Raw genomic sequence first — 27,020 nt, forward strand, 5'->3', positions numbered from 1 at the left:
GTCTGTTTTCAGCTGGTTACCTGAGGCTGGTGCTGCATATACATTGAAATCATGATGGGAAAAAGAAAGTCATTGTCTCTAAATGAGAAACGTTGTCTCCTTGAAGCGTATGACAAAATGCCAAAAACGAGCCAACGAGATGCAGCAGTGAAACAACAAGCGTTTGAAACAACTGTACTGTATTTTGAAACAGTCAATAAAATTCAGTAAATACTGAAGCTGCCTGTTTCATTACTTTATATTCATGTAATAAATATACAAATGTCAATTAAATTGTAAACTTCATGAGAAATAAAGAAAAAGAAAAAAAATTGGTTATAATAATCAACTGCTTATAGTGATCAATTTGATCCGGACAGACGTGATCACTATAAGTGGTTTCCACTGTAATTCCTTTACTCATTTATAACTGCAGTTGAGAATTTACAAATTTTAATTATTTCATGGAATCTGTGTATGTAGTCTGTGTGATGAGTGTCTAGTCTTTGTGATTTCAATCATCTAAAGTCTATTTACAGCTTTAGTTAGTTGCTTATGCCTGTTATTTAAACAGATAGGCTTATTGAGATTAGGATCTCTTAAACTGTAACTGTCACTATCAATATTTTAATATCAACAATAGAGCAAGCTTAAATGCATTCCATAAATGACAGCACTCAGAAAAGATGAAACCCCTGAAAGACCTTTCTAAAGCACAAATAGACCTCTTTCCAACCTCACAGATCTTAACAGAAATGTCTGTATTGTATGTTTCTTCCTCTCATGTTTCTCTGATGTGACCTGCTTTGAAAGCAGGATATTTTTGGTGACATGGAGGTTTGCACAGCAAAGTATTATATATGTAATAGATGCAGTCTCGTTGTTCCTGTGTTGCACTTTAAGAACGCTTGATTCCCTGTAGTTCCATGTCAGCTCCTTTGTGTCTTGGCACTCTTCCCTACACACCCCTACTACATGTTGTTTATCCTCCCTTTACTGTCCTCAGATTTAGGAGAGATTTGAGGAGTCATACCTTTATTGATATATGTATTAAGCTTCCGTTTTTCCTTCCTCCTCTGAAGGAGCCTGGACCGGGGGAGGAGTTTTTTCCATTGTTAAAGTAGAGTACAGTAGGTCTGAGGTAGACATAGCATTTTACCTGCAAGATGGTAACCCTGGTGTAGTGAGGGTTTTTTTGTGTATTTTCCTTGTGTGTCTGTGTATGTAAACATCATACCGTGGTTACAGGAAAACTACAGTTTATTACACACTTCACACACACAGTCTGATGGCCATGACCACTGACTGATGGCCAGAGCTATTACAGTAAAACCAACATTGTAATTAACTGTAGTTTCTTTATTGCCCATGCCAACTAAACTATTCTGTAACTGGGTTAATGTGATATATAAACACTCAGATTTCTGATCACTGTCTGTAAAGTCACATCTTCAACTCATTGATAGAACAAACAGCACAATGATAAATAATATATTATTGATCCACATGTTAATGTGAACGTAAAAATGAAAAGCTCATGGTAGAGATCTTCACAGGTCCGAAATTTTGGACCCAATCTTAAATTATCAAGTGGAAAACCCACCAAATCGGACATGTATAAGTTAATATTCAAAAAAAGAATGCCCAATCCCATGTGACCCAAAGACAATCAGACCCGGTCTGAGTAGACCTGAGGATAATTTGATTGAGATACAGAATGAGGTGGACCCAAACAGACCCAAACAATGAGAAAACTGCAACATTGGCAGCAGCATGATGGTCCAGCAGTTAATGAGCAGCCACAGCAGAAAAGAGCAGTAATATCAAATCAAGTTGATCTTTGTCACAAGTACAGTATGTAGTGATATATTACATCGCCATTGTCAGAGATTATAGTCTTTAGGCAAGTTCTGTTGTGGAGCCTGACAGCTTGAAGAAATAAACTCCTTCTCATCCTTTCTGCTGTGCTGGTCCTCAGGCTGTAGCAGTGGCTCCCTGATGGCAGCACAGCGAGGCCATTGTTGGTGTGGATGGTGTCCATAACCATTTCACTGGCTTTTGACCTGCAGCATTAATGGTATATGTCCTCAGGATTGCTGATTGCAATACCCTATGCAATCTGGTCCCACTGGATGCTGTTCCCAAACCAGTTTGTAATGTTCCCTGTCAGGATGCTCTCAACGGTGCAGTAATAGTTCTTCAAAATCCCACAGATGTCTGAAGTGATAAGTCTCTGGCATGCCTTCTTAACCAGATTACCAGGTTGTCAGTCTGTGTTGTCCATGTAAGATCCTCATTGATGTGAACCTTCAAGGTATTTAAGCTCTTGTCCCCTCCCCGTTTATTCTAATGGAGTGGTAGCTCCTGTCCTGCTTCTTGGTGAAATCTACACTCAGCTCCTTTGTCTTACTGAATTTCAGGAATAGGATATTTTCCCAGCATCATTGTGATAGGCTTGTCCATCTCCTTCAAGTAGACTCTCTCGTTGTTGGAGATCATGGCTGTGTCATCAGCAAACTTCACTATGGGGTACAGAGAGTACAGCAAGGGACTCAGGACACATCCTTGAGGGGAGCTGATGTTGAAGGTGAGAGTGGATGAAGTGTGGCTGCCCACATGAACAACTTAAAGACTGCCTGTAAGAAAATTGATTCAGCCAGCTGCATAGGGAGTTTAGACCCGGATCGCTGAGTTTACTGACAAGCCAGAAGGTCATTAGACCTATTAGGGTATGAGTTGGGGGCATGGGGACAATGATGGTGCTTGGGAGTGGTTGAAGAAGGCCATAAACACTGAGGCTAGTTGGCCTGCACTTTGAGGACAGGCCCGAAGATGGTCCTGTTGCTTTTCTAGTGTTCACTCTCTTAAAAGCCCTTCTTACATCATGCGCCAAGATGAAAGTGTGATCAGTATTTCTGCCTCACCTACCACTACACCTGCGTCACCTCCTCTGATCTGCTGGAAGCGTCAAGGCGGGCAAAGAAGATGTTCAGGTCGTCGGTCAGGTATGTCTCAGCACTAGCCATGAAAGTGGGAGGCCCCTTATAGTCTCTTGCTTTCCTCAGTCTCTTCCACATATGCAGGGAGTTGTTGAAATTCAGATTCCACTTTTTCTCAATACTGCTGTTTGGGGTCTTTTACTGCCTTCTGTAGGTTGTACGAGGCTGTTTTGTACTTGTCCATGCTATGAGATGCAAGCCCTGTGTTATACACTGCAGTACATGCATTCAGTGCATCACGGATTGGTCTTGTCCACCCATGGCTTGCAGTTCAGGGAGACTGTAATGCTAACCTTGGCAGTTCATTAGTAAATGTAATCCGGCTTCTGTAAAATCAGTGATGTCATCACCAGAGCTGCAGAACAAGCACAAGTCAGCATCATGTAAACAGCTTCTTTCCAGCACTTGTTCTTCCTCATCACTGGTGTTTCCTGCCTCAGCCTTCGTTGATACTTTAGCATGAGAAAGATGGTGGCAGGTCTGATTTGGTGAACGGTGGTAGTGCCTGTGCTTTATAAATATCTTTACACTGTGTGTAATAGTGATTCAATGTTCTTTCTTAGCTGGTTTGGCATGTAATATGCTGGAAAAAGGTATCACCAATTTAAGGTTAGCCTTATTTATGTCCCCAGCCACAATGAGGACTGTGTCAGGGCTACCAGTCGTGTAAGTCGTCTGATCATTAATAGAGTTCGCTTCCTTTCACTCTGGTATGATCCACTCTGGTTTTGCAAAGTGAGATGAGCTATTTTGGGTGCTCCTGGTTCTCTATGTTCTATGAGAAAGTGGCTGCACCAGATATGGGCTCCTGAATACATCTCAAACATGGACCTAAAAAGTGGGACATTTTGCAGAATAACTTTCAAATAATCTTCAGAAAAGACTCTAAAGAAGAGGTAACAGCATTAATCAGCAAGAACAGAAGAGTAAATATCTTTGGATATATTTTTTTAAATCAAAACAACCAGCTGTCTGTCAACTGCTAACTGCTACCTGCCACTGTTACCAACGTTCCAAAAGAGAAACTGCACAGAGGAAGCCAACAGAAGAGTTATTTAATGAAGACAATAAGAGAAATTAAGGGGTCCTTGGTGGTATTCTCTCTCTCTCTCTCCATGAACTGGTGTGATGGCAGTGCAACTAACATTTGCAGCGGCCTCTCCTAGTTCCAACTATGCAGTGTCTTTGTCAATGTCTACGTCTATGTCTGTGTCATCGTGTGGAGTGCAAGGGAAATATGTCTATGATCGTCAGTTTGTTTTGGACATTTGTAACAAAGACTTTTGCTACAAGAAATACTGTCTGGGAGCTAAATCAGCTGTGTGCGCTTGGTCTGCTACGTAAAGTGGACCCAAAGGAGACCACGGCCTTGCCTGGAGCTGCACTAGAGAGGAAACATTGAAAGCAGTGCAACAGGATGTGGAAGCGGGGTAAGCACGGAGGAGTGCAAGCTAGGCTAGCTGTTAACCCATATTAACCAGCTGTTCCAACAGTCATGTTGCCTAATGTTCTCTGGACAGCAAAATGGATTAAATAACTCCTATCAGTGCTGGTCACTTGTTGACATGCAAGAGCTGTCTACATCAAACTGAAAAATGTACTTTTCTCTCTAAATGCACTTTAATGCACTGTGCTGCTGACTGCTCGTGCTTTTTTTTTGTTTTTTTCTCTTGGGATTTATGTGTTTTTATCATTTTTTTAAAGGGAATTTTTAGATATACAGTATATCTTTATCCTCTCTGTTGTTGTTGTTGCACTGCTGTGGGCTGGGAGGAACAGCATTTTGTTTTTTGTGTATGCAAATACACAAGAAAATGACAATAAGTCTTTAAATTTGGAAAGTAAAAATTCCATGCAACAACTGCAAAGATGATTCAGATCCAGAATTCAACGACAACAACTAAGCCTTTTGAATTCATTATTGCTCAGATTTGCGCTTCTCATTGGCCAAGGCTTATGGGTATTATAGAATTTTAGCTATACACCATTCCAAAATAATAGACAAAACATTATTTCTCATAAACAACGTTGAAATCATTGAAGCTGAACATAACACACACACATAGGATTGTTACATTATCCAGAAGAGTCCCGACTCTCCACTTTAAGTAATATTGAGGATATGAGGATAATATTTCAATAAAAATTTGAAATGGGAATACAGAATGGGGAAAAACACTTATGTAACCAGTGGCCCCTTCTACTTGGCAACTCGATAGACTGAATATAATATGGACCTGCCTTGACTCAGGTCTTAAAAACCAGTAACCAAGTCGACCTGTGAAAATCTCTAGCTAACAGCAGTAACATGGAAGATACTAAGATAATATTACTTGTCTACTATTACTGACAATATAATAGAGAAGCCAAAATTAGCATACTGTTAAACTGCAATAATGCTGTCCAGCCAGGAACCACAGTTGCTTCATCCTGAACTGTTAAGAGAACTCCAGTCAGAGTTGAATAAAAGCACAGAACAGACCATGATGAGGAAACTGGAAAAAAAAATCTTATCATGTAGATCATGTAAAAATCCTTGAAATACCCACATTAATTGGTTCCCTGTTAACATCATACTCTAAATATGACTAAACAAGATGTTACATTACAGAGAGTCTAGTGTGTGTGCGTGTGCGCGTGTGTGTGTGTGTGTGTGTGTGTGTGTGTGTGTGTGTGTCTGTGTGTGTGTGTGTGTGTGTAACACCATACTCCCTGTGTGTGACCCTGTGTGTGCCTCTCAGGTAAATCCCCTTTTCTGCTTTGTGGAAAGATCAGTTCAGAAGATCAAAGGGTGTACATCCTGAACAACTGTGGATTAGTCTAATATAATTAAGCAGCCTGTTGCACCAGTCAGACAGTGCATGGCACTTCAAATAACACTACACAAAGTGCTGAATATCATACTTTTTGTGATATCTTACTTGAAGTGTTCAACATGTTACGTTTTCTTAAAACAAAGCAGCCATACAAGAGTGGTCGTACAAGCTTAAATAAGATAGACTTAAATTTTCAAAAATGTGATATATCTATTCATTTAATTTACATGTTTAGCCTAGCTTAGCATGAAGATGCATACTCAGTGTCCATTTTATTAGTTCTATGTAGCTAAAACTAATGGTGTCTAACACATAGAGTCCTGAATAAGTCCTACCTTCATGAAGGTTAAAACTGTTTTAGAGAGATGTTGACTCAACTAAGTGTTCATTTTGGGCCCTGTAGTTGTGCTGTTGAAATATATTGCATTGTACAAACAGTTGTTTCTAATGTTTAGTTTATATTGTTTATTTACATCAAAGAAAGTAGACCAAGACAGATTGTTTTTTACTTCATACATCATCCTGCTGCATGAAATACTTGCTGAAATAGTGCCCAACAAATGCCTTATGTCCTCCTGAGTAATGTTAACGCTAAAAACTAGTCACCAGCTGTTTAAAAAAAAAAAAAAAAGAAACTATACTGAATTTGTGGTGCCACAGACAGGTGAGGGAGGTCAGAAAGTATTGAGAGACAGACTCGTTGGTTTGGTTTCAAGGATTTTGGCCTTTAAATTTATTCTTTGTGAAAATGAACAGTATATTTGAACTAGCTTACATGTGTTTTCAGGCTTAAATTTTTGCATCAGGCTGCAGTTTTTCAAACTACATACGGGGCTCTGAGAGTCTCCCCTGTCAAAGTTTTGATTGCTAGTTAGTAACATTTCACATTCTCTCCACTTTTAGGCCGCACTCCTTGCACCACTGGAGGAAGACTTGGGGCATGCAGCCAGAACAGAGGACAAGAAGCTGACTGTAGGAAGCAGCAACATGCCTGACTTCCCTCCTCCAGCAGGCCGGGAGATTCTGTTACGTACATGTGTTCCTCGGCCAGCACCGTACTCCAAAGCTCTACCTCAGCGGCTCTTTTGTGTGTTGATGAGGGAAGAATTCAGGCTGGCAGGGGCTTTCTCCTCAGACACCTCCTTCTTCTAAGAACAAACACCCATTATGAAGATATTTCATCTGAAACTGTGTTCCATTCGACAATGATCATTTGTAGCCAGAACTGGAAGGGCAGTTAAGAACACAGGGTGTCTCATTAAAATTATTCAGTTTTATTTGTGGCTCTTCTGTGGGTTAATGAGTTTGTTGTGGGCACTAATGCTTGTTCAAAACTGGTGAATGTTTTTATTCCGGCATAACATATCTCTAACTCCCCCTGCCCAACACACTTATGATCATTGCTATCTAAAAAAAAAAAGAGACATACAGCTTTAGGTAGGCCTTATTGCATTTGGTCCTTTAAAAAATTTAATTTTCAGCCGCACTCAGGTAATGGGCACACTGAGATTTCATATACTATAGAATGCTGAAATTTCACTGTACACAATTGCAGATATCAAGCATTAGTAAACAGAGGGGACTTAAAAGTGTCACCCAATTTCATCTGTAGTTAAGCTGGCAGTTTAAGACTGAGCTAAAAGTTGCAGTTTGCCTTGGGAGACCCCAACATGACAACCACTCCATCACAATATGGTGGCAATGTGCTTAGTCTGCAAATCACCACCCTATTGTACTGGAGTGGTTTTCATGTCCCAGTGTACCTGGGAGCTATGTTAGGGGCAATGGCCCATAGTAGTCTCTCTCAAGGTGAGGCCCCAGGTAAGGGTACAGACTAAGGGTGTTTTCAGTTTAGTTTGTTTGCTCTTGTCTGAATCTGTAGATGAGTTGGTAAACTTGCTGCGTTTTCCCCTCAGTATGGTTTCTTTTCGCACAGAAATGCAGCGGTTGTTACGCTAGTCCAGGTTGGACCTTGATTCACTGTCTGGCTAGCTGCTTGCAACTGTTGATTTCGCTCTTCACATCCCAGTATGCAAAGCGCACCTGGCTCAAACATACAGAGTACACCTACCCTCACAGTTAAGATCAGATCACATTCCCACTACAAATAAATATCTGCCCTATATCTGGACATATCGGTGCTTGATATGGCAGAAACCTGAGAACCTACTGGTAGACACCAGCAATGAAGGAGACTGTCAAGCTGAAGGAGGAGGCCTTTCAGGCTTGGTTGGCCCAGGGGTATCCTGAAGCAGCAGGCAGTTTCCAAATGGCTAAAAGGGGGGATGGCATCAGTGGTTGCAGAAGCAAAAACCCGGTTGTGGGAGGAGTTCTGGCAAACTGTCAGACAACAGAAGGGGAAACAGGACTGATCCCAGGTTGTTTACAGTGGGGGAGGAGAGCTGCTGACCCTGACTAGGAACATTGTCGGGCAGTGGACAGATAAAAACAAATATATTTTGTGACTTTGGGGGCTCCATGTGCTACGTAGCAGTAATTTCTGTCATCGCCAGTTTTCTGTGATCGATGTTAACTGATTACCCAACACAGATGTAGTTGGTCTGCATTAATATTCTTGCAGCATAAAATCATCAAGGATGTCAGTGCAGCAACACAGGAATGACTGTTGGTTAACATGTAGCATTCATGAGCTGCAATTGCGTAGTCATTTAGTTATCTGACGGCAGAAAAATATGTTGATGAAATAAAACTAAATTCTTCAATCAGTTATATGTGCACGAGTCCTAGAATTCAACACTGTTGTGCTACAAAAAACATTTCACATTTTACATTCAGAGCTTATTCTCAGATTTAAATATTTTATGTATTGTCATTGCCTATATGATTCTGTTCTTCTGGTCTCTTATGTGTGACTGTAATCTCCTTATTTCTGACCACATTCCAAGTGATAGAATAACATATTCAATAACATGTTCTATACCTGTTATATTTTTGTGGTGTGCAGTAATGGGTTTACTGACCCCACTTATTGTCGATATGCTGATGGCATTCCTGCTCTAGTTTACAGACTTAAGCAGTGTTTTGCACATGAATGCTTGTTGATACATAAGTGCAATCACACATCAATGTGTGTAGATCTTGCTCTGAAGTGCAATTACATACCTATTGGAAAAACGTACCTTTACTAATCACAGTGAGGCCAGGGTGATCACTCAAAAGTTTGTATCAATTTCAATGAACTGTAGTATTATCAAGTTAACCAGTGGTAAATTCTTTGTAGGTGTAGGGGTCCTTTGTCTATGCAGGCAAAATGTGTGTACAGTACATGCTAAATGCTGGTCCTTAATGTCTGCTTATTTAAAAATAAACCTTTTCTGCTGTCTCAGTGATTCTTTGTATGATTTTTCTTTTGCTGAGTTTGGGAAACAAAGTTTGATATTGTAATTAACAAAATATACATTTTACAGTTTTAAAATGGATACTATATTGCATGAATGAAAATACTAATGTACTGATTTCAGAAATATAAATTTTTGGCTGTACCACAAAAGTGGGGCCAGCCCTATAAATGCAAGTCCGTGACTGCAACCGCTGGCCTGCCTTAAGGCTACCATAATTACTGCAGTAGCAGGGCAACTAAACTGCCCAATTTTGTTAATTTTCGTTGATTTGGTCATTTTCCTTGATTTTTGTGCTTCTATTAGTTAAATTGTTGCTTTGCTTGTCTGTTTTAATTGCGTTTATTGTTGATATACGAGCACTGGGTGTTTTATTTTGAAATTTGACCGGATGCTCGATGTTGTTTCTTTGTTTTATTCAGTGTTGTCCATTAATTCATTACCAGACTTGAATTTCCTAAATGGATGATGAAGTGGTGTAATCTTTATATTAGGCTATACATTATATTTCCTATTTTTTCAGCTTTGACAGGGACAAAACACAGGGGGCAGTGACTAATGACAAATATAGTTAAAGATTAAAAAAATATAGAGATCAAACAGATAAGACGTGTCTTATATAAAGACATGATTGTAAGCTCACAGTCCGATCAAGTAATAATGAGTTTGGTGATTTGCAGGTGAAAAAACATTGAGATTCAAAAAGAGTAGTTTTAGGCGTCTATTTGGATTTTGCTCAACAGCATCTAGTTATATTTCAACTATTTCACCAAATGTAAATTTTCAATATTGTCACCAAAATGAACAAGTCAAGACTATACCTTAAAAAAAAAAAAAAACTCACTTCAAACTAGATTTAGTTTTAAAATCTTAAAGTCTACAGCTGCACCACAATCCTGCTTACTCATACATATAATCTCCAATATGACATAAAACTATGATTGGAATGTTCAGTTAGTGTGACCAATCACATCATGAGTGATAGAGGTAATTATTCATTGATTTTATGTGTCCAAATATTACACATTATGTGCAGTAAACATTTCAGTGTATGACCTTATAGCAATGTGCACAGATGACAGTGTAAAAGAAAAAGAAGCCAGTCAGAGCCAGTCAACAGAAAGAGAAGGGGAGATGAGCTTGTTGAGCTCATCAAAGAAGACATGAGGTGGCAGAGAGAGGCAGAGAAGAGAAGAGCACAGGAACGCAGAGAGAGCATGGACAGACTGTTCTCTCTACTTGAGAGTTAAGTTAAAAAATAACATTGAATGACTGCATATATAATTTGAATGAAGCAAAATACAGTAATTGTTGAATACATTGTTTATTTAATCTTTCCAACTATTTATAACATATTTCATCTTTGAACTTTTCAACTATTTACAACATATATCATTTTTCATCTTGACTATTTTAGACTATAAATAGTATTACTACTATTTAGAACATAACTCAAGTACATAAGAAGTCAAAATTGAATAATTCGATTGCTAAATCAAGCAATTGAATTTGCTGAGCAGGGAGGCAGGGAGTCACTGGTGGTACTGCTGGACCTGTATGGGCTGCCACAATAAAGACCCTGGTGTCTTCTGTCAGTGGGACATCATCTGGAGTGGTCTCCAGAGTGTGTTTAGGGATGCATTTCTCTACTGTCAACTGCATCATCCATCGGTTGGGTTTGCAGGGCTGACTCAGTCGACGGCAGCCATGTCACTAAGATATTTTCAGAAAGAGACAAGACTAGAAGACAGTGCATAAAAAAATACTACTTCACAACCTTATTTTGACAAAAGAAATCTCACCACAAAATATTTCAACAGGTAAAAATATTCTGAAAAACATTTTAAATAAATAGAAATCATAGCTCTACAATTCTTTTACCTCCTCTTACTAAAATTAATGATGGTCAGGGGGTAACTCCTCCAGGCAGACACCTCAGCGGACAGCTGATCCCATCAGAGAGCACTACTGACTGCCTCCAACCCATTATCCCCCTCATCCTCTTCCACATCATCCTCCGGGGCCACGATGTCACCAGCCCCAAGGCAGATGTTGTGGAGGAGGCACATGCTGTTATGACTTGAAATGTTAAAAAAAGAAAAAATATATATCTCCAGAAAAAATAATTAATCCTGTTTGACTTACTCTTCCTCAGGATTCTATAAATCCTGTTGAGTGATTACTCATGTGAGGTACAAAGATGTGGTGCGCCTACAGCGCTTGCAGGAAGATGGCCCCGAACATGGTCTTTATCATCCCAACAGTATGCTCTACAATGGAGCGTGCCCTGGAATGATGTCAATTGAAGTGCTGGGTTCCCATACCTTGTACTGGCCTCTTATAGGGGGGAGTGGATGTTGGAGGCATGGGTACCCTCCATCTGCGAGGATGAAGTGCCCTGGGGGTGGGTAGAGTGACCTCCTATACAGTGGACTGTGGCGGAGCACTCTAGAGTCATGTACTGACCCAGGCCAGCTCACGTGGGTGTCAATAAAGCAGTCCCGATGGTCCCATACAGCCTGCAGGATGATAGATGGGAACAGTTTTCTGTCCCTGTAGCACTGACCATCAGGGCCACAGTGGCTTGATCTGGATATGGCAGCCGTTGATTGCTCCAGCTGCTTTTTGGGAAGCCCTGCAAACCCACAGGACTACCTCCAGGTCTTCCAGGATTAGGAGGTGGATCACCTTGTGGTGAACGGCCACCACCTCCTCAGTGACTCTGTGGATGATGTGCAGAGGACAGTGGGATGAGGCATCCCAAACACTCTGGAGACCACCCTGTATGAAGCCACACTTGCCAACAAGAAGAGGAAAACCAGGGTCTGTCCATGTCTGTGTTCCTGGTTCAGGAGGTCCAGTAGCGCTGCCAGGGCCTCCCTGCTCAGCCAAAAATCAGGCCTTGTGTCCTTCTGGTTGAAGAACCTGTCCAGCACAGGAATACTGAGGTTGATCCTGCAGTACAGGGGTCTGCACTGGTTTAGGGAAAGAGGGATAAGTAAAACTGTTTAATAAACAGTAGCTAGATAGATATTTAGTGTGGAGAGCATAGATCGATAAGGCTCAAAGGCTATCTATCTATCTATCTATCTACTCAACCTGTTGTAGCTGATTAATGACAAGACCATTATTTAATAATAAGGAAAGGTTAGGGTTATTTAAAATTTGTCTTATTTAAAAAGTTAAATGACAGCCATATACATTACGTTCACTAAATGTTAATTGGACTAGCTAATGTTAACATTACTGTTGGCTAAAAGTGCACAGCTCAACCAATGTTAGTTTATCATGGCCCTGGTCCTCTCTCAGCCTGAAATATGTCACATGCAGGCACCGGCATTGAAGCATCTCAATTTCAGTGAACATCAGGTAAAACAAAAGAAATATAAGTTCCTTTTTTAATGGCTCCATTTCTTTTCCTTTTTTCTTCTTTTCTTCACTTTAAGCTTTACGTCGTTAAATGACACGGTGGTCTATGGAGGATTCCCAGTAACGTAATCAGCTGAATGAACAGCAGCTGTCAAGGTTGCTAGGCAACAGGAGTGGCGCTTTGAGTAGGCATGGGAACACCTAGCGACACAGCTGGAAATCCTCTGTAGACCAGACAGTCTCATTTGCTTGGTTCCAGCCTTTGTAGAACGGGTCCTTCGAAGGATGCAGTCCCTGAATTGAGACAAAGCTGTAGAAATGGTTGATACTAGGGGTGGAGCCAAATCTGAATCCAGTATCCCAAAAAGCACAAATAGTGGGTTTTTATGAATACTTTCTACAAATGATTTGATTTTTGAGATGGCCTTGTCAAAGGTTCCCCAAAGTTCCTGGACTAAGGAAAGCTTGGGCCATAGTTGTTATTATTATTGTTGTTGTTATTATTATTAATTAATTTTTTTGTTAGCTTTTTTTCCCCTCAAACCTGTAACAGTGATTTCATAATGACCTATGAACCTGGTTTGCTCTGTTCTTTATTTTTTAATTTTAAAAATTGAAAGATTAAAATTTAGAATTTCATTTATTTATTTTACTTTAAAATGTACGCAATCAATTTAAAATGTAAATAATCCATTCACATTAGCCAAATTAGCTAAGCAATTAATTAATGAATTCATATAATCAAACTATTTAACAGCACTGTAAATTATTTCAATGATTTCATGAGATGTAACTGTCATACGTCACACTATAATATTGTACTTCGAATGTTACTGTCACATCAAGCATGGATGTTACTGTGAAATTTGAATTTGAACCGGCACACACAGCATTGTGGGATTAACATGTTGGGATTTTGGTTCATCATACTTTGAGTAATGAAACCTCTCTCTCTGCTGTAAAAACAGTGGGAGCTGGGAGCTTCGCACAAGAAAAGGACCTTTCCACTTCCATGGTGGAAAAATAGCATTTTCTCATCACATCCAGCTCAAAATCATCAAAGAAAAGTGATTCTGGAAAGATTTTTAGGAAAGACTGACAAAAACCTTTTTTCTTCACATCTGTCCCTTTTTCACTGTTTCTGCTGTAAAAAACAGCGTTCTGAGAGCTTGTCACAAGAAAATCATCTATTTCAGTAGTGTAAAAATTGTGTGTTCTCATCAATATAGCTCACAATGATCAAAAACTGCTTTTTGGGGGAGTGTTTCAGAAAAGTCAGGCAAAAACATTTTTTCTTCAAATTTCTCCTGTTTTAAATCTCTCTGCTGTAAAAAAAAAAACCCCAAAAAACAGTAACCTGGGAGCTTCTCATTAGAAAAATACCTTTACACTTTCATGGTGAAAATTTTTTATTTTTTTCATTTTTAAGGATAGACAAAAACCTTTTTTCTTCACTTCTGTCCATTTTCCACTGTTTCCTCTGTGAAAACAGTGTTCTGGAAGTTTCTCCCTAGAAAAACACCTTTATACTTTCATTCTAGAGAGAGTTTCAGGATTGATAGACAAAAACTTGTCTTCACTTTTGTCTTACTGTTTCTTCTGTAAAAACAGCGTTTTGACAGCTTCTCCTTAGAAAAACACCTTTCCACTCTTAAGGTGAAAAAATAGCATTTTCTCATCACATCTAACACAGAATCATATAAAAACAATTATTCTGGAAAGATTTTCACTACTGACAACAACCTGTCTTCTTCACTTTTGTCCATTTCCAGTGTTCTGAGAGGTTTTCCTTAGCAAAACACCCTTCCACCTCCATGGTAGAAAAATTTGTGTTTTCTGATCAGATCCAGCCCGGAATTATAGAGAAAGTATGATTCTATGAAGAGTTTCAGTAAATACAGACAAAAACATTTTGTCTTCACTTCTATCCTTTTCACAACGTTTCCTCTATAAAAACAGTGTTCTGGAAGTTTGTCCCTAGAAAAACACCTTTCCACTTTCATGGTGGAAAAATTTGTGTTTTCTGATCAGGTCTATCCCAGAATGATAGAGGAAACAATGATCCTATGAAGAGTTTCAGTAAAGACAGACACAAACCTTTTGTCCTCATTTCTGTCCTTTTCCCACTGTTTCTTTTGTCAAAACAGTGATTTAGGAGTCTCTCATTAGCAAAATACATTACCACTTTCATGGTGATAAAATTAGTGGTTTCTCATCAGATCTAGCCTAGAATCATAGAAAAACACTGATTATATAAAAAGTTTCAATATGGACAGACAAACACTTTTTGGCTTCAGTTCCTTCCTTTTCCCACTGTTTCTTCTGTAAAACAGTGTTTTAGGAGCTTCTCCTTAGCAAAGCACCCTTCCACTTTCATGGTGGAAAAAATAGTGTTTTCTTATCAGATCTAGCCCAGAATCCTAGAAAAACACTGATTCTATGAGTTTCAGTATATACAGACAAAAAACTTTGGTCTTCACTTCTTCTTCTTTTCCACAGTTTCTTTTGTAAAAACAGTGTTCTGAGAGGTTCTCCTGAGCAAAACACGATCAACGAGTCGCAAGGGTTCATCATTGATGGCAGCCATGAATGTCTGAACCAAATGTCATAGCAATGCATCTGATAGAAATATGTTGAGATTTTATTTCTGATTGCTTGGTTGGTTATACAATTAGAAAATATTTAAAAAATCAGACGAATAAAGAGTAAAACAGCAACTTTAGGCATTTTGAAAAGTTAATTAACAATATGTAACCTAGTTATACTACCAATGACCAGTGGAGTACACAGCACTGACACCTAAGCTATGCTGTAGACGCACATGCATTCTCTTTATTATTACATTTACTGGTTTGACTTTAGTTAGACAAAATATAGACAGTGTGGAGTTAAAATGATAAGATTGTCTGATAGTTCAAAATCTTTCCCATCAAATTTTTCCAATACTCGCGGCTTAACACACACACACACACATACCGAAACCAGTACATTTGGGTTGCTCAAGGTGATATTTATCAGCACTGTCCCATCTTCACAGAGACACAGTGAATGCTTCTTCAAAATATTTATTTCGTTTGACCAGAAAAATCATCTGAGTACTGTCGTCCAGAAAAATACAGAGTCAAAGTGCAACTGGATTTTCCAGGGGAAAGATACATGATTTAAAACCACATTGACAATTGTAATAATGCAAAAAGTAGAAATGCAGCCTTGAACCATAGCCTTACTCAACTGCATGCTGTGTGGTTCTCTCCATATGTTTAAATAAAGATGCTAATTTTAAAAAAACAAACTCTTCTAATATTATTTCTTCAATATTTATGTTTTTAGCGTCCTGTAATGAACACCATTTCCCATAAGCTCACAGACCATCACAGATTGAACATAATGGCTTGTATAAAAGAAAACTGAATAACAGGTTATCATTTGATGTATTTCTTCAATATATCATACATGTTTCAGATAGTGTTTAAGTTCAGTTTAGTGTTAGTTTGTGTTTCACACATGTTCTAAATTCTTCTGTGCTATGTCTATTCTAAACTTAGTTCTTTGCTGTGTAAGATGAGGCAGTTGTGTGTTTAACAGTTAAGTTTATTCTGTTATACCCTTACCTGAGCCAGTGATAAGATAAATTGTAGTTATGTAGATGTTTATGTGTAAAACTGATAAGCTTTAAAGGATAGTGTGGTTTGTCCTTAATTTAATATAGTAGTAATGTTATTTTGTGATGTTACTCGGTGCATGCTTATGTACTGTCATATATGGTCGTGAAGAAAGACTGTTCCTAGGTTAGCTGAACTTTTGACTTATGTTTCTATCTGAGGGTTGCTGACCTGTAAGGTTAGTAAACAGATGTCTTAAATTCTGTACGAGCAGTATTTAAGGGACTGGTTAAGTGCCAACCTTTCAGACAAAGAAAAGATAGCTAGGTGGTATGTACCTTTGTCTCCAGAACTATGATGCATTATACTTCTGATTGTATTATTTGATTACATTATTTCATAACCTAACAATGCTCTCTTTGTGTGTTTATTGAGTGATCAGCAATTTCCCATTACACTTGACTAAAAAGTGTCCATGGGTGGGTTGTGCATCTGTGGTTGGCTCAGACATGCCTGTGTTGAAAATTGTTGATAGCACAGATTTCAGCTAAAAAGCTGGAAAATTGACTTTAGATGAGAGTGTTTGTGAGGACGAAACCAAGTTATGATGACAGAGGTGCCTGTGCTGCTACACTAATAAATTTTATGGGAGCTGTAGTTTTTCTGAATGCTAAAAAATGTTTAATTTTGTTAAAGTCACAATGGTTCAAATTTCTAAAAGCAAGTTTTGCATTAAAGCCAATTTGTCTTAGATTATTAATTGAACATGCTTTGTTCTTCAGAAGACAGGAAGTGATGTCATGACTTCTGCTCTCTGTATCATCTCCCCAAAGGATAAGACACTGGCAGTTGCAGTGGTGAGCTCCACATCTGGCTTCCCTCTGACTCGTTAATGTGCATCTGCCAGCAGGAAGCTGAGGTCACAACCTGGGTCGTACTCTACTGTGGGCTTTCCCCTACAACACACACAGGTACAAAACAAAACACATCATGGTGAGAACTGTTGGTTAGTGGTGTGTTTAAGGTTCACAGTGGACTGACTGTGTGTGTGTGTGTACCTGGTAAAGAGTCTGGCCTTGGTGGTTCCCAGTAGTGTGGCTTTGTTTCCCTCCACCAGCAACATGGATCCCTCCCTTAGACCCTAAAAACACATGCAAAATGACTGTTAATTCTCAAATAGAATGAATGACACAAGAAATAAAAATATATAAGATTTTAGAAACGCCAACACACACCTTTGTGGCTTTCATTAATCAGAGGGATTCTGGTACATAATCAGCAGTTACTTTGTCTTTCCACCCAACTTTTCTCTTCACTTTCTTTAACCAGACAAATAGGTACTCTAAACGGTAGTAATCAGTGTATTCTTGCACCAGGAAACACAAGTTTGGAAGGTGGAGAGATTAAACCCAGGAGAAAATTGATCTAAACTGATCTGCATTGCTTTTTTTAATCTGGGTGTTTTTCTGTGATAATCTATAAAATCAACAATTAGCCATATTCATACAAAACCAGTCATTGCTTATTCACATGTATATCCTATAAATAATTTTTTATTAATGTTCTCTCTCTCTCTCTCACTCACTCACTCACTAGAACACATGGAGTATCAGGCTCTTCATGGTACTGGGTGATCCTCTGCTCTCTGGTCTCCTGCATAAGAACATCATGACAAATTGTAAACAGATTGTGGGTGTTGGAGAAATGATTAGGAATGGGATGATAATTCATAAAGACAAATTGCACTGTGAAAGTAGTGTCCATGTCATGAACAATACTTTCCTTATTGGCAGAAAAAGAGACATGCTCAGAGTTTGCATTTTTAAAACATTTCAATTGGTAATATTTACATTATATAATGTATAATGTTATAAGCATTTTAAGGTCATTACATGCTTTAGTCAATACACATTGTGAAATGCCAAACGTTAAGTGAGCATTCACAGTATTAATAACTGATGTTATTACTTCTTTTACTTCCAAATATTTATTCCATTTAGCTGCTTCAGTTTCAGGTCCTGGTTTGTGCATGCTGGCTCACTGTCACACTGTCATGACTTACTGAGACACTTAAATAGTGATTTATGACTGTGATTCTGCTACTATGACAAGTCAAAATGTAATGTGCAGAGATGATTTGAGGTAAGAAATCAATTTTGCATCACTTTTGCAATGAAATCAAAGTCAATAAAGCAGCACGGAACTATGGGACAGCTGGATTGTAATGTTTATGCAAAGGTCCCCACTCACTCACAAACTATCCAGGGATTCAAAATAAAAACCTCTAAAATGTCAAACAAAAAACAACTTTATTTCTGTTTACTGACACTGCCTTTATTTTGTTAACCACTGCAGTTTCCACAGCTCCACGTGTTGCGTAACTTCCTCAGGCAGTAAAGGACCTTCACCCTTGTGATGACACAAGTAAAAACAGCTTTATAGTTCTGTTACCAACGAGCCAAGTCTCATTAATGTTCATTACCTAATAATGTTAATATCTGTACCTCAAACTAAATCTTCTAGTGTGTATGAAAAAATGTACTTGGTCATTTGGATTTTTGAAATTTACAGAGGTTTGTGCATCTCTTACAAAAACATAATACTTTGTGTAAAAACTAGACATTACTGTGCCATTTAGGCCTGAAACATGTACAACAATAGTATGTGAACATAAGAGACATCCAGTTTGTTCACTCCAAGAGCAAAGCCAGAGAGGTGTAAAGCCACCTTATGAACTAGTATGACGGCATATCTCTTTCTTTTTGGCAGTAAGTGGGCGGACTCAGTCACCATTGTATCCCTGTATCCCATTCTAATTGTATGATATAACATTTTCACAGCATATGAGTTATTACATAAATGGGTTTGATTCATGTTCAAATTCTTTGGCAAAATGCAAAACTGTACTCATTCAGTAATGTAATGAACATGTTTGAGCTCTGTCTTTTGTTTCCTCCATCATTGACATTAATCTGATGAAACACTGTTAATTTGTTGTTTTACTTGGATCCTGTAGTTATTTTTTATATATTTATATTAATTATAATTAATTAATTAAGAATTTTGGTAAAAATGTTCATGTCCAAGATGTAATTCTTTAGCCCTGAAATTTATAAAAGAAGTGTTAAAAAAAATGAAAGTACACCAACTTTCAGTATCTGCTAGAGTATTCATTCAGAAAAAAATATAACCTATTGCCTACATTACCACAGCTATGCAAAATAGCCAATAAACTCATTTTCTTAGCTGTCGGCAGTTTTGTCATTTTGCAGTGGTGTTACAAATGATACTGACAATGCCTTTATACCTGTTGTAATGGCCTCTGCTTAACCACTGTGTTATCTCTCTCTCCCTGTGTGTGGCCTATGAACCTATTGATAGGGGCACGTTTATGTATGTGTGTGTACTCTGTCACACGCTCACACCAACAAACACACACACACACACACACACACACACACACACACACAGATCTAAAACTCTAATTGGTCCTCTGTGTATGTGTGTGTGCACATCTCTACTTGTATCTGAGTCTATCAAAATGTTTCTTTTGCTTTGTTTATTGCTGTTATTTTGTTCATTTTTGTTTCACTATTCTTTCTTCATGTTTAATATGTGTGGCTGAGAACAACATCTTTATTATGAATGGATGTGATCTGTGCTCATGAACAAGCAGTTCTCAATCACATCTCATCAGCTCTGAGTTAGCTTTATGAAACATTTTAATCCTGGTTCAGTTTGTTAAACTCACTCAAGTCAGACTTTTCACAATAAGTCCTAGTCTGAGCCACTTCTGTGAAACATCCCTCTGCTTTTACTTAATGTGTGTTCTTATGTCCCCTTGGAGGTGATAAACCTTAGTCCTCACAGGACAACAACAGAGCATGTTGTTGCACAATTGAGCACTTGACTTTTTTGAAATTTAAATTTTGAAACTTTGAAACTCTTGACATTACATTTAAAATATGTCAAACTACAGTTTCATCATTTATCACATACCCAGCCTTTATTTGACCTGAGGGGAATGATAAGAGGACTGTCAGGGTGGTTCCTGATCAACCTTGGGGCTGATATGGCAAGTAATCAACCAATCAGGGAGAGCAAAAGTATCACTCCCACATGAATGAGGTTACATAATTCCCATCAATCAGCTGGCTGAACAAAGACCTCCATTGTAAAGTTGCACAATTTTTCAAGTCTAACCAAAACCAGACTCTTTGATGTATTGGTGAGTAATTTGCTGACATACAAGATAAATCAAAGGAAATGGAGGTTGTATCTTTTTACTTACGATGGAGCTAGGCTAGCAGTTTCCCCCTGATTTCAGGAATTGTGCTAAGCAAAGTTAAACTAAACTGATCTCTGTACTGGATGAACAGAGATTAAAAGTCTGAAGAAATGTCATCTATAATCTCTTAATGATGTATTTCCTGTTGAAGCAATATAAAGAGGGCATAAGTACAGAGTCATAGTAAACTGTAGATATGAGGGAGAGAAAGGCAGGTTGATTTGGTACAAGGGACAAAGGGCTGCAATAAAAAAAAGTTTGCTAAACCCCTCCCCTAAACAGCAACTATCCAATCATGGTTTAGCAACAGTAACTAGGCATAGCAGGCCTGTTAAGGTTCGGATTTCTCCACATGTTTAAGAAGTGTACATGGGGCTTGGTTTGTACAACTGAGGCTGATGGGAATGTCAGTAGTTTTGCTGGTATTTGATCACAAACCAAAGTGTTGGACAAAACTAGTTTAATAGTTATGGTTGTGGTTCCTTCACCTCACCCCTGCCTTCATGTTAAATACCAGCTGAAGTTTGCTGACTCACCCCCATGTGGCGGCTGCTGGGGTCTGGGTCCAGATAGTGTGGGTTGATGTTGAAGGGAACAAGGCCAATGGCATAGAAGGATGGAGGGTAGACGATGGGCATGTCGTTGGTGGTGTTGATGCTGATGGTGGCAACATTGGTCCCGGCACTGGAACCCATGTAGGGGACACCGTCCTGGATGGGGCGTGGGGTTGGTTGGAGGATGAATTAAGGAAGGTAGGGATGTCAAGGAAGAAGGAGTGAAGAATGACAGAAGAGAGGAAGGAAGAGCAGAGGGATGGAAGGGAAGGAGAGGACGTACACAAGGAATAAAGGCAGTGGAGGAAGGATCACACAGACCCTTGCGGCCACATGGACGCAGAAAACACAGATTGGCCTTAAGAGACTACATGTTAGCAGCTCTTTGAGGCTGTACTCAGGCCCAGCTGTAATTTGAGCTAAATGCTAATGTAAGGCATGCTTACATGCTCACAATGACAATGCTAACAATGCTGATGTTTAGTGGGTACAGTATAATGTTTACCATGTTCACCATCTTAGCTTAGCATGTTAGCATGCTAACATTTGCTACAAAGAAGTAAACACAAAGTATAGCTGGGGATGATGGGAATGTCATTAGTTTTGCAGGTATTTGATCATAAACCAAAGTATTTGACACATTTAAATTCTGACCTGATGATGGTGCTAGGTGAAAAGTTAAAATTTCGCCATAGTTATTACAATTCATCCTGAGGACAACATGAATGTCTGTATGAAAGTTCATGGCAATAGCTGTCGAGACATCTCACATGATAAGTGCAAACTCTGACTTGCTGGTGGTGACAGGTGTGTGTGCGCATGCGTGTTTGTTTGTGTATTTGTGTCACCTCGAGCACTCTCCTCCTGATCTCTGTCACCACCTTGCTGTCATAGAGACCCTTCAGCAGCCGGAAAGTGTTCCCTCCTCCTATAAAACGGACACTTCTATGAATCGCTAGACTGACACCTACAGCTGATTGTGATACTAAAGAAGAGAATCTGAAGCACATTAACTGAGAAAACATGCTGATGTGAGCAGTGAAGAAAGGGCAGGAGAAAGGAGAAAGGAAGGAAGGATGAAAGTAATGTAGCGGGGGTAAGGTGGTATGGTGGAAAAATGTAAGGAACCAAGTGGTGAAGGAGGAAAGGACACACAGAGACATAGACAGAGGAATAATAGGATATGAGGAAAGGAAAATGAGAAAAAGAAAGAGGTAAGAAAAGCAGCATAAGAGTGGAGGAAGCAAAGGGTTTATCTCAGTCCCCTTAACTGTCTCCATGTTTTCCTCCCCTCACATCTTTTCCTTGAGTTTCAGTCCCTCCCACTGAAGACACAAGGAGAGATGCAAGGAAAAAGATAAGAGGAAGAGGAAACATGAGTGATTGAGTGATTATGAAGTCTCATCATTTTTTTAGGCAAAGTGGGACTTGCATATATGTCACATCAAATATGAATTAAATGTAAAGAGTAAAAAATGTGACACCTGAGTTTATGCTCTTTGTCCCAGTATAAAACTGTGGAGCTGTGGTGAGGTGATCAGCTATGGCGTCCAATCCCTAACAGATTTACAATAAAGGAGTGTTTGTGTGATTAAGGCTTCAGTGAAGGCTGGACTTGTGTGTCTTCACTCAAACCATCTCAGAGTTTCCTCCTTGATCCTTGCTCGTTCATTCAGAAATAAAACTATTGCAATGTTTCTTCATGACGGCAGAGCAGATCAACTTCTACCCGAGGAGCCAGCAGTGAGGAACCATTAAATAAGGGAGCAGGGGAAAAAAAGAGGGGTAGGGTGGGAGTGTACTAAAGGTAGCAGGAACTCCTCACCTATAAAAATGCCCTCGGCTCTCTGGACGGCGTCAATGGGGTCTGAGGCCTCGTGGATACTGTCCACCTCGTAACCTGCAGGGGCCATACACATCAGAGGCTCTCCATGGAATAAACACCAATTTACTGGTTTATTATTAGGCACACTTAGCTAAATTGAATCCATTACCACTGCCCTGCAGGAGGTCTGACATTTAGGAAGCTTTTAATGTTTTTGTTGAGGGTTTTTTTTGAGTTATTGTTGAATTGTATTATAAAGAGAAATTCTTGAATATTAAAAAAGCAAATTAAGTAGAAAAACCTTTCAGTATAATCAAAATGTAGGATTTATAGTAGGGGCGTTGTATTGGATTGCAATAAATGTAGCTCAGCGTGTCCAATAAATTACAGACACAAGTGTATACATGCAAATATAGAAATGATACACATACACTCACTGAGCACTTTATTAGGTACACCTGTGCAATCTAATGCAATCCAATACAACAGCTCTGCCATAAATTCTACTTTCACAAAGCGTATACATGTTAAGTTATTGTTGACATTGCCAGAAAGGTGAAGATTCTACATTATGTTTATTATTGAGGTCATAGTGGGTGGTGGTGGTGGTAGTGTACTGGAGTTCATTATATTGAAAAGTGTTCCTTATATTTTACCCCCTCATGTACATTACTATGCAAAAGTTTTAGGCACCCTAGATGTTTAGATTCTTATCCATTATACAATATCATCAGGGAGGTGTCTGATCTGTCCCAAATTTATTCATGACATGACAATGACCCCAAGCATACAGCTAGAGTCATAAAGTGATTATTTTCACTTTCACTTAACTATTTTCAGCAACAATAATGATGAGTCCTGCAACAGATGGTATGGTTTGGCCCCCACTGCGCCCTGATCTCAACATCATGGAGTCAATCTGGGATTACATGAAGAAGCACCTGAGATGGCCTAAAAAATAAATCCACAGAGGAACATTCTTTCTCCAGGATGGTTACAACAACATACCTGCAAGTTACCATGAAAAACTGTGTTAAAGTGAACCGAGAAGAACTGCTGCTGTTTTAAAGGCAAAGCTGCTCACAGCAAATATTGATTTACTTTAGGTTTCTGCTGTTTACTCAACTTTGTAAGAAGTTAATTGATAAATTAAAATAATTTATAGCAATATTTTTTTAAGCATTCTCACTTTACTTTTAGTGCCTAAAACTTTTGCACAGTACTGTATGTTAATGAGGTTGACAAAATATTATTTTAGTACAGTTATAAAACTAAAAATGTTATAAGTTTTGTAAAAGTAGAATTCATGGCAGAGCTGTTCTATTGGATTTGATTGCTTTAGTTTGCACAGGTGTTCCCAATAACGTGCTCAGTGAGCGTAAATATACCAAAATTACATAGAAAAATAAAGAAAATACATAGACAAACAAAAGAAAATGCCTAAACAATATTCAGCACAATACAATACTTGACATTTACAGTACTAAATCCACAGAATACATACTGTACATAGGAAACATACAGTACGAAGAGCCTTTATTTAGGTTTGTTAGCATAGCAGAAACATTCAATTCCTGGACATGTTGTTGACAAACATTGTCTATTTTTGCTTACAGTCATATTAATGAGATTAAATGTACAAATATGTTATGATAGATAAATATTTCTAGCAGCTATGGAGAGAATATGTCATCTGTTCAGATGAGGTCCAAGTTCCTGGTCCTGATAGTGCCTCACACACACGCACGCACATATGCATATACACACACACACACACACCTACCAAGAGTCTTAAACTTGTCCCTGGCGGTCTTGGTGTAGGCATCTCTGTCATGGAGAGCGTAAGGAACAAACAGTACCCTCTTTATATCTCTGAAACATAATGAAAATAGACAGCATTAATAGTGAAGAAACTGAACAGAATAGTCACCATGCTTGCCTCTCTAGTGGTCATATAAGATTACATTCTATACGCATTATCATGAGTTCCACCTGTATGATTTCTGATCTGAATGGGACAGTTCCATTCACACTTACATGTCAAGTCTCTCCACACCTAATTCCATTGAAAAATCTGGCATTTAAATGTATCATTAAATACAAGCCTACAACGTGACTTTAGCTACTACAGTATATGAGCTTATGTCAATGTCTATTCTCACATTGACCTTAGGTAACAGCATGCAGTGAAAAAGATGAAAAAAAAAAAGAAATATATTTGAGATGAGTGTTTTTAATTAAATTTTCGTTGTAATGTGTTAAACCTCTCAGTAAACCTGATGACGGACGCTGGTCCTGACTCCTACTCCTTGTAAATCTTCTGCTCCAGTGAATGAAATCTGTCGCTCCTCACTTACTTTCCGAAAAAGCGTGAGATGTGCTGCTGACAGTGTTCCAGGTACCCGCTGCCGTGCAGAGTGGAGTTGGACACCAGCAGGAGTCTCCTCTTCATCTCTAATAGTACGGACAGACGGACAGACTGAGCTCAGGCGGAGAAGCAGAGCGAACCTGTTGCACAGTCCACAGGTCCTGCTGTATCAGCTGATAGCACACCTACTGCTATCCCTCTTAGTGAGCTGTGCCACACTTTCACCTGAGTGAACAGTGACGTTTTATCTCTTTTCCGCTAGTAACACAAATACTTCCGTCCAAATTCTTTCAGAATAAAAGTCATCAGAACAACTGTAAAGCGAAATAAAGAAAAAAAATGGACGATTACAGTTTCTGTCAATGCTGGATTTTTTTTTCAGAAACATAATTTTCCCTCCTATACAACTTTATGAATCAATAGAAATGTCAATTTCCATTTGATTAAAACCTAAGCTGTGGTGTATAACTGAAGAGTAAAAAATTCTTAATGAAAATAATGTACTGTTTACCAGTGCAGTTTGGGGGCGGTGCGTTGTTATCTGTTATTGCCAGGGTGGCGCCAATGTGCTGTTTAGTACTCAGTACTTACAAGGAGCTGCTCAAGTGCAGACAAAAGTTCACCTTTCTATTAATAAAGAGGCCATTGGAGTTTGCTAACTTCTTCTGTCTGTTATTTTTCACTGGAGATACATTTTCCCAACATATTCTGTGATACACAACAGACTTTTGGTGAAGAGGATGGGGAAGCACAGCGAAGATGGCAGGACAGTGAAAGGTGAAGATTTTCACTATTGTGGGCAGGAAACCACACCCTGCTGATGGACTTGTGTGCACCATTGAAACCGTCATAAAAAAAGTTGCCAGAGTTGAAGGACTGCCGCATGCACATTTTGTCCTGAAGACAAACTTCATTGCAGAAAGATACAAGTTTAACTCCAGAAACCAGAGAGAGACAACAAGTCCATAAGTGAGTACATGGCTAGTTTGAGGGAGCTAGTATTTTGGGACATTTCCAGATGATGCTCTCAGAGATAGATTTGTGTGCAGGGTTAAAAGTGCAGAACTCTGTGACTGCATGTTGAATGCAGCCCATACTAAAGACTTGACACTGTCATGAGCTTATGATATGGGACTTGCACACTGTCAAGGATGTATGTAGAAGAGCTGAAACATGTATCAGTTGAGTCCGGGAATTATCTGATACTAAGGAAGTTAGAGAGACTTGTAAAAAGTACAATTGTTGATAACCTTGTTTTCTGCAGTGGCTCAATAAACATGGCAAACTGAAGCACAATGGCTCTATTTGACATGGTGTCAGAAGCGGTCCGGACAGAGCAGTGACCGCGCCGAGATGAAATGCCAAATTTCAAGCCACCAGAAAGCTTTGAGAAGCCAAGGGAATGGCTGACCTGTAAGCAATGATTCCTGTTTCACTGCATGGCAACAAAGCTGAATGAGGAGGACAGAGAGGTCCAAGTGAGCACACTAATTTATGCAATGGGCTATGAGGCTGAGAATGTAATTAAATCATTCACATTCCCTATGAGAGAGAGTGACAGTGACTTTGACGTCATCTTGAAAAAGTTTGATGAGTACTTTTTACCGCAAAAGAATATTATACATGAGAGAACCCAGTTTCATCAGTGGACACAGAAGCCAGATGAGAAAGCGGAGAACTTTATACATGCACTTTATGAACTGTCAGAGAACTGAATTTTGGGAGAAAAGCAATGAAAACATCAGAGACAGACTAGTTATGGGAATCCGTGATAAAGAGTTAGCGAAGGAGTTATCAAAGAACCTGCAGCAGTCTTTTATGAGCTGCTGGATGTAGCCATACAAATGGTCAGACAAGCAGA

The 27,020-nt window shown here is 39.0% G+C and overlaps 2 protein-coding genes across 5 annotated transcripts in view; one reads left to right on the plus strand and one right to left on the minus strand.

Annotated features, from left to right (window-relative positions):
• Nucleotides 1-9,144, plus strand: part of rab3gap1 (RAB3 GTPase activating protein subunit 1) — a 71,539-nt gene extending 62,395 nt beyond the window's left edge. For both annotated transcript variants that reach the window (XM_042426029.1, XM_042426030.1), the window contains one exon: nucleotides 6,698-9,144. In XM_042426029.1, the coding sequence (XP_042281963.1) occupies nucleotides 6,698-6,946 (249 nt within the window). In that variant the 3' untranslated portion in view covers nucleotides 6,947-9,144. The remainder of the gene's footprint in view (nucleotides 1-6,697) is intronic.
• A 7,360-nt stretch (nucleotides 9,145-16,504) lies between these two features.
• si:dkey-69o16.5 (Alpha-aspartyl dipeptidase-like) lies at nucleotides 16,505-25,424 on the minus strand. Of its 3 annotated transcripts, none has more exons than XM_042425432.1 (8): nucleotides 25,194-25,422; nucleotides 24,575-24,663; nucleotides 22,792-22,866; nucleotides 21,815-21,894; nucleotides 20,949-21,122; nucleotides 17,718-17,777; nucleotides 17,183-17,265; nucleotides 16,505-17,080 (listed from the first exon to the last, which is right to left on the minus strand). In XM_042425432.1, exons 1-8 carry the CDS (start codon nucleotides 25,241-25,243, stop codon nucleotides 17,014-17,016), a joined length of 678 nt encoding a protein of 225 aa, XP_042281366.1. In that variant the 5' UTR covers nucleotides 25,244-25,422; the 3' UTR covers nucleotides 16,505-17,013. The 3 variants fall into 3 exon arrangements, with proteins under 3 accessions (XP_042281366.1, XP_042281365.1, XP_042281367.1); XM_042425431.1 differs by having other exon boundaries at nucleotides 25,149-25,420; XM_042425433.1 differs by lacking the exons at nucleotides 16,505-17,080; nucleotides 17,183-17,265; nucleotides 17,718-17,777 and adding an exon at nucleotides 17,785-18,533 and having other exon boundaries at nucleotides 25,149-25,424.
• Nucleotides 25,425-27,020: the final 1,596 nt, after the last annotated feature.

Source organism: Thunnus maccoyii, chromosome 11, assembly GCF_910596095.1.
Source record: "Thunnus maccoyii chromosome 11, fThuMac1.1, whole genome shotgun sequence".
Taxonomy (NCBI): domain Eukaryota; kingdom Metazoa; phylum Chordata; class Actinopteri; order Scombriformes; family Scombridae; genus Thunnus; species Thunnus maccoyii.